This window comes from Schistocerca nitens, chromosome 1 (assembly GCF_023898315.1).
Source record: "Schistocerca nitens isolate TAMUIC-IGC-003100 chromosome 1, iqSchNite1.1, whole genome shotgun sequence".
Taxonomy (NCBI): Eukaryota; Metazoa; Arthropoda; class Insecta; order Orthoptera; family Acrididae; genus Schistocerca; species Schistocerca nitens.
This window is the reverse complement of record NC_064614.1, coordinates 1,224,059,860-1,224,067,820: the sequence shown is the minus strand read 5'-3', so window position 1 is coordinate 1,224,067,820 and position 7,961 is coordinate 1,224,059,860. Positions and strand designations below refer to the sequence as shown.

Here is a 7,961-nt window from a genome sequence, read left to right as displayed (position 1 = left end):
CTGAGATTCCTTTTGTTGCAGAAATGAATCATTATTTACAGCCTTGTGCATAGCGTTAAAAAGAAAATGGACTCCAAACCAGCAGCGAGGGATCACAAAACTTTTTTCCCTTAAGTGAAATAAAAGTTGTCATCATCTTCGGTCTCCACTTACTGGTATACACGCTTCAAATGACAGTGCTGCGGTTGTGGCTTCTATGGAAGTTTCTCTCTATAGCCAGCAGTGCTAAACTGATAGTATCAAACACTCCACCACGCATTGCTAAACGTTCCAAAAAGGGCGACAGAATAATCTGTTGGCCTCATTCCTTTCGTGAATCGTCACGTATCGATCATACATGTGAATCAGGTGACGAAACCAGGATATTACAAACAAACTGTATTGAAGATGTTCATACTCTGTTCCACCATTCAAGTAACTTGGAGCAGCAGGATTTCCCAGCATGCTAAGAAATCTCAGATTAGGGAAGCTTCTCTGTAGGTTTCGTATGAATGGGAATAATTCATCTACCTTACTATAATTAAGCCAGAGAAGCAAGAGATTTGGCAGATGTGGAAGTATGGTATCTGAATCCAGCTTATTACGGTCCAAGATCAAAGAGGTAAGGTTACGGAATTCTGACAAGAAGTCCAGATTCTTGAATTTATTACGAGTAAGATCAAGAATCTTCAAAAGTATTCCATAACTGTCAACCACATTAAAGGGCATATGTTACAGGTTTTTATCAACAAGTGAGAAACGTTCATTCTCATATGGTGCTATATCACCATTGTAAGAGGTGTATTGCTCCTGAAATATGCAAGGTATAAGAAAATCTCTGACCAGAGAGCAGTGTTGACTGCAGTAGGAACTGTATAGCTGTAGCAGTAAGTTGTTGCTAGTCTGGAGTCTTCTCTGGTCTGGTATGGTGTATCGTGTTGGCTGGCCCGGTCGCGGTGCAGCGATGTCGGAGCCTGAGTGTTAATATAAGTCCCATGTAAATGTTTAAAAATCTCGTAATAATAATCTTCCTCATAAAATGTAACTTTTAACAACCATTCAGTTCAATTTAAAGAATTTACTAATTTCTCCCATCCATGATCATCCCGATTATTGCTATAGAAAAATCAGTTGCTTCCTTTCATAAATGACAGATAGGTCGGCCAGCATTGCACAGAGCTGTGCCGGAAAAATTTATTTTAAGAGCAGATATATCCGGCGACTTCATGGAGGTAAGATTTTTTCTTTTTTTTATTCAGAATGATCTTTCAGGGCCATGACGCAGCACTGCTGTCGTCCAAAATTTACCAGGTTAAATTCACAGTGAATTATTGAAATGTCATAAGTGAGTGACAATTTAATCGAGAGGTTAGTTACATTGTTTTATTACCAGGTTACTGAATTCATTTTTTATTGGGACGTTACACTGAATGTGAACGACATAATTATAATTTTTACTGTTGAGAGGTTTAGGAATTTTTCTGTTTTGAGGTTACGCTAAATGTGAATGAATTTTGAGCTTAGATTAAATCAGAAAGAATTTTTGTGGGGAGGTTAAATGAGAATTTTCTTCATAATATTTATTAAAATTTTCTGTTGGGAGGTTACAGCATTATCTCGCCGACCCACATAAACGTGGCTTCTTAATGATGTCATATCTTACTACATACACAGCAATAGCTGTTCCGTGACCAATTTCTGCCGTAGTCCCTCCACGCCATCTGTGACGACGTCACGTCGTGTTCCTCTGCTCCAAAGACACGTGTAGCCGTGCGCCACCGGTTCTTCGGAATCACTTCCACCGCGCACGGTAAGAACACACCTCTAATACGATTTCCTACACATGCTACTAAATCCAGTACTCCAAATAGCCTGTAGTGTGTGACCCATCTGAGCCACCGAGGACACAGAGGATAGTGCAGCTGCAGGCACTTATACACTCTTGGAAATGGAAAAAAGAACACATTGACACCGGTGTGTCAGACCCACCATACTTGCTCCGGACACTGCGAGAGGGCTGTACAAGCAATGATCACACGCACGGCACAGCGGACACACCAGGAACCGCGGTGTTGGCCGTCGAATGGCGCTAGCTGCGCAGCATTTGTGCACCGCCGCCGTCAGTGTCAGCCAGTTTGCCGTGGCATACGGAGCTCCATCGCAGTCTTTAACACTGGTAGCATGCCGCGACAGCGTGGACGTGAACCGTATGTGCAGTTGACGGACTTTGAGCGAGGGCGTATAGTGGGCATGCGGGAGGCCGGGTGGACGTACCGCCGAATTGCTCAACACGTGGGGCGTGAGGTCTCCACAGTACATCGATGTTGTCGCCAGTGGTCGGCGGAAGGTGCACGTGCCCGTCGACCTGGGACCGGACCGCAGCGACGCACGGATGCACGCCAAGACCGTAGGATCCTACGCAGTGCCGTAGGGGACCGCACCGCCACTTCCCAGCAAATTAGGGACACTGTTGCTCCTGGGGTATCGGCGAGGACCATTCGCAACCGTCTCCATGAAGCTGGGCTACGGTCCCGCGCACCGTTAGGCCGTCTTCCGCTCACGCCCCAACGTCGTGCAGCCCGCCTCCAGTGGTGTCGCGACAGGCGTGAATGGAGGGACGAATGGAGACGTGTCGTCTTCAGCGATGAGAGTCGCTTCTGCCTTGGTGCCAATGATGGTCGTATGCGTGTTTGGCGCCGTGCAGGTGAGCGCCACAATCAGGACTGCATACGACCGAGGCACACAGGGCCTACACCCGGCAGCATGGTGTGGGGAGCGATCTCCTACACTGGCCGTACACCACTGGTGATCGTCGAGGGGACACTGAATAGTGCACGGTACATCCAAACCGTCATCGAACCCATCGTTCTACCATTCCTAGACCGGCAAGGGAACTTGCTGTTCCAACAGGACAATGCACGTCCGCATGTATCCCGTGCCACCCAACGTGCTCTAGAAGGTGTAAGTCAACCACCCTGGCCAGCAAGATCTCCGGATCTGTCCCCCATTGAGCATGTTTGGGACTGGATGAAGCGTCGTCTCACGCGGTCTGCACGTCCAGCACGAACGCTGGTCCAACTGAGGCGCCAGGTGGAAATGGCATGGCAAGCCGTTCCACAGGACTACATCCAGCATCTCTACGATCGTCTCCATGGGAGAACAGCAGCCTGCATTGCTGCGAAAGGTGGATATACACTGTACTAGTGCCGACATTGTGCATGCTCTGTTGCCTGTGTCTATGTGCCTGTGGTTCTGTCAGTGTGATCATGTGATGTATCTGACCCCAGGAATGTGTCAATAAAGTTTCCCCTTCCTGGGACAATGAATTCACGGTGTTCTTATTTCAATTTCGGGAGTGTATCTGACATGCCTCCCGTGAGACCCACATTCCCAACTTATTGTCCCGCACTATATTCATAGTGCCCCTGCCCATTATACTCATTACTCGCGGCTTTTTGCCGATTCCCGTAAGAGTTCGGGACAACAAGTTGGGAATGTGAGTCTCACGGCAGACGTGCCAGAGATAAGTCCCTGCAGTCGCACTATCCTCTGTGCCCTCGGTGGCTCAGATGGATTAAAAAAAAAATTTAAAAATATTATAAAAATTAGTGAAATAAATAAATAAAACGACGTAGACAAACCAACTGAGGGCGTTGCTGCAACGTATATACAACGGAGCGGGACTCCGACGCTGCTATATAAGCAACGAGATGGAGGGAAGGAACTAGTGTGGCATTCTGTCTTTCGGACGCGCGTGCGGCCAATGCGTAAAAATGAACTGTGGCGACGTTATTATCAGATGCCTCCAAACAGGACCAACGTGCTGTTATTCTTTTCTTGGCTGCCGAAGGACAAACAAACGCTGGAGAATGGAGAATATGTATGGGACAGCCTGCCTGTGAAAAACCAATATTGTGCACAAAGGGTGCAACTGCTTCATGACAACACGCTTCTCCATATCGCAATTGGCGTAATGCGGAAATTATGCCAACTGAAGTGGGAGACACTCGAACACCCGTCCTATAGTTCCGATCTCTAAACACGCGATTGTCATGCCTTTGGTCCCTGAAAGAAGGCCTTGAAGTGTTGACGATTTCTGTCAACCGAGAATGTGCAGCAGCAATTGCGGACTTCTTCACACAGCAGACACGGTGTTTTTGCCAAACAGGTATCATCAACCTTGAGGGTCAGAGTGATGGTTGCTTCAGTGCTCTCGGTGATTTTGCCTGATCGGTATACGGATTCCGAACTGGATGGCCTTCGGAGAGAAACTTTTAGGTCGCCTCTTGTGTATATTAAAGTCGCAATGCTGCAAAATGGGGACAAGATGCACACATTTCTGCAGAGGATAACTTGTGTACGGACAGGCAGCTGGCCCACGAGATTAGCAAATGCAGCATTTTTCGAATACTTATTTGGAATGACCAGTTGTTATATGGTTTCACTATTAGCTACAGTCACTTGATGCCGTCACAGCTACAGTTCTCTGGAAGTATCGCAAAGAGCCATTTAAAGTGGAACGATGACGTAGGATTGGAAGAAAGAGTAGCTACCCACAAACGAGGTAGTTTCCAAAACCCTAGTTCGGCCGGTAGCCGAACAATGCTCATCAGTCTGGGATAGGCACCAGACAGAAGTCACAGATCAAATTGGAAAACTTCAAAGAAAGGCAGTGTAATTCAGTGCATTTTGTTATGACAAGCGCGGAAGCGTCACCAATGTGTTCAATGAATTCCAGTGGCACACTGCACACTACATGCTTTGTGTATCGCAGTGTGGTTTCCGAGCGGGTGCGTTGCTAGAAGGGTCATATTCCTCCTATGTATAACTCTAGTAAAGACTGTGAATCTAAGAGAAACTGAAGGAAGGCTTAGCAACAAAAAGTCTTCCCACACATCATACATTAGTGAACAGTGACAATGGTACGTGAAGTACCCCATACCACACGGCATAAAGCGGCTTTCAGAGTATAGATGTAGATGTAGATTAGAGCAAAAATTTTCCAACAGGATTGTAGATCGAAAATTTGCATGTGTGCATGTGTGGTAAGCAAGAGGTCACAGACAGCGTTTAATGCGTGCTGCAGCTTTTAATGAATTCGGGACACGACCTAGTGTTTAGACGCGGGGTAATGTTAAACGCGCAGCGCTACGTTCTTGAATTACGACGAGTGATGGCCGCAGATAATATGTCTGCTCGGTTGGCACGCCTGCTCGCGTGGCAGCACTGCGCTCGCTGGTCGCATGACAGGCTGACGCAGAGCGACCTTCCGCGGTCTCCCTCGGCGAAAACCGCGTCGCTGCATGTTTAATGACGACAAACAGCCGACTGCTATCGGTCACGTTGAAGTCTTTCCGCTATCTGGTGGACTTAATTCCAGTTGTGCCGTCATCTGATGCCTATTAGCGCGCACTCCGCATGCCCTCATATTCCGGACTCTATTGCCACTACGATACGTGCAGAATACTGGTCAGTGACATACTTTTATTTTTTACCATACAGCACGAAACATACAACAAGGTTACCACCTGATCCAGTAACATTTTCCGGACAAAATTAATTTTTTATTTCCATTTACGTTCAAACAGGTAATAAAAAGCAGTTTATTTTTGTTATTTTGGAAGAAATATTGTAGCACTAAAAGCTATTAGATGTACTTCATAATTCTGAAACTACAAGAAACTTTCATTATTGTTATTATTGTTGTTATTGTTATTATTATTATTACTACAATATTTATGATGATTTCCATTATTAAAAATATCGATTACAATAATGAAACGAGAATTGGAAGTTAGTCGTAAAATAGTCTTTGTTCGTATATACAGATTTAATTATGAAACAACACCGGTGTACAGCTAAATACATCACTGAGCTACAGTCTGGAACCGCGCGATCGCTACGGTCGCAGGTTCGAATCCTGCCTCGGGCATGGATGTGTGTGATGTCCTTATGTTAGTTAGGTTTAAGTAGTTCTAAGTTCTAGGGGACTGATGAGCTCAGAAGTCAAGTCCCATAGTGCTCAGAGCCATTTGAACATCACTGAGCACATTGCTTTCTGGCGCGTTTCAGTTGTTGTGAATAGAGTGCGTTGTGAACTGCGGGGGTTTAAAGGCGGATATGCTTCTCAGATAATTTTTTATGTCAAGCTTACGTACAACTGTGAGTTGTTCTTCAACAAAAATTATTAAAAATGGAAAAGATCACCACACAAAGTCTTGCAACATTCCATAACGTTAATGCTTATCACCATATATGTTTTTGGATTTCTCGTCTTACAGCAGGGAACGTATCTCGAGACATGCAGCGCCAATAAGAGATACCGAGTAAACAGCGAATAAGACAAAACGGTAAGTAGCAAACAATTTTCATAATGTGACTTCTTAGGCTTCCTCGACGGATTTGTTGCAAATACACGTCTCGGGTTTGCCGCCGGATGGTATTGTGTAAATCGCACAGTATTTCATCGATACCACTGCTGGACGTCTTCAGGTTGTTGTACATGCTGCTGTCACTGCTGCAAGGCGCGATGATGATAATCGTAATTTATCAGGCCAGGATCGGGCAATACACGCGTGCGCGGGAAGAAGTCCGTAGTTGGAGGACAGTAGCGCTCCTAGTGCCCCCGGCTGGGATCCGCTTACTTTAACTTATTTCTTATTTTGCGAACAGTATTTTGAACAAGTGGACGGTGTCGCCATGGAAAATCCTTCGTCTACTATAGTAGCCAACTACTGTACGGAAGACTGAGGAAAAAGCGCTGCAGTCGGCAAGTGTCGTATCTTCCTGCTTCTGGTGGTAGGTAGATGATAAATTTGTTGTGTGGCCTCACGAGATAGAAACATTACCTGCGTTTTTCTGGCACGTGAATTCGCTCCATCCGAATATACACTTCCCAATGGAAATGCAAGAAGCTTCCATTATACCAAAAAAAAAAAAAAAGGTTCACATGGCTCTGAGCACTATGGGACTTAACATCTTAGGTCATCAGTCCCCTAGAACTTCGAACTATTTAAACCTAACTAACCTAAGGACATCACACACATCCATGCCCGTGGCAGGATTCGAACCTGCGACCGTAGCAGTCCCACGGTTCCGGACTGCAGCGCCTAGAACCGCAAGACCACCGCGGCCGGCTCCCATTTTACCATTTCTGGACGTTATGGTCAGAAGAAAAGCCGATAGTACACTTGGACATAGTGTCCATCGCAAATTAACTCACACGGAGCTATGTTTGCAGGCCACAAGTTGTCATTGCCCTGCACAACGCGGTGGTGTCTTACGCTCTTTGCTGCATAGAGCACATGGGGTCTCAGATGCGGACTATCAACCTGGTGAGCTTTAACACCTAAGAACGGTTTTCCAACAGAATGGCTATTCCGGTGGACAGTTACGTTATGCATTCCGTTCCGAGCAAATTCAAAGAAGGCATGTAAATGAAGATGCGGAGGCATCCATTGCAACGGCGTTCTTGCCCTATTTTGGGGGCATATCCTCAAGAACAGAAGAATCCTAGCCACGACATCAAGTGTGTTTTCGCCCACCAGCGGAATTGAGGAATTTATTGTGCTCGGTCAAAGACGACCTTAGCCTTAGGAAACGTGGCGTGTATAAGACCTCATGTCAATGTGGAAAATCTTATATTGGACAGACATGCTGACCCATGCGAGAACTTTGCGACGAACGCCATCGTCATATACGCCGTGGGCAGCGTTATAATTCAGTGGTAGCGGAGTAATGCCTGGACACGGGGCATCTCTTACTTTACGAAGAGACTGAAATTTTATCCCCAGCGTTATCTTCCTGGGACTGTGTTGTTAAGGAGGGCATACATATCCGTACGGCGGATAATCTTAACAGGCATGCAGGTTTGGAATTAAGCGTCGCGTGGAATCCAGCACTGGCTGCCATTAAATCAAAACAGGGAAAAGAAGGACTTCCGATCCATGACTCGACGCAACGCACTGCTGAGTTTTAATTCA

The 7,961-nt window shown here is 46.0% G+C and overlaps 1 protein-coding gene across 1 annotated transcript; it reads right to left on the bottom strand.

Moving 5' to 3' along the window:
* Positions 1-261: 261 nt before the first annotated feature.
* Positions 262-1,635, bottom strand: LOC126233730 (leucine-rich melanocyte differentiation-associated protein-like). Its single transcript, XM_049942881.1, has 2 exons — positions 1,571-1,635; positions 262-685 (listed from the first exon to the last, which is right to left on the bottom strand). The coding sequence occupies exons 1-2, from the start codon at positions 1,633-1,635 to the stop codon at positions 262-264; spliced, it is 489 nt and encodes a 162-aa protein (XP_049798838.1).
* Between the last annotated feature and the right edge of the window lie 6,326 nt (positions 1,636-7,961).

Excerpts from the sequence above, each read along its gene's own strand:
- LOC126233730 (XM_049942881.1), bottom strand. The coding sequence starts at position 1,635 with ATGACATCATTAAGAAGCCACGTTTATGTGGGTCGGCGAGATAATGCT. Across the intron at positions 686-1,570 it reads GCTGTAACCTCCCAACAGAA|TTATGGAATACTTTTGAAGA; the intron begins AATTTTAATAAA and ends TGTGGTTGACAG.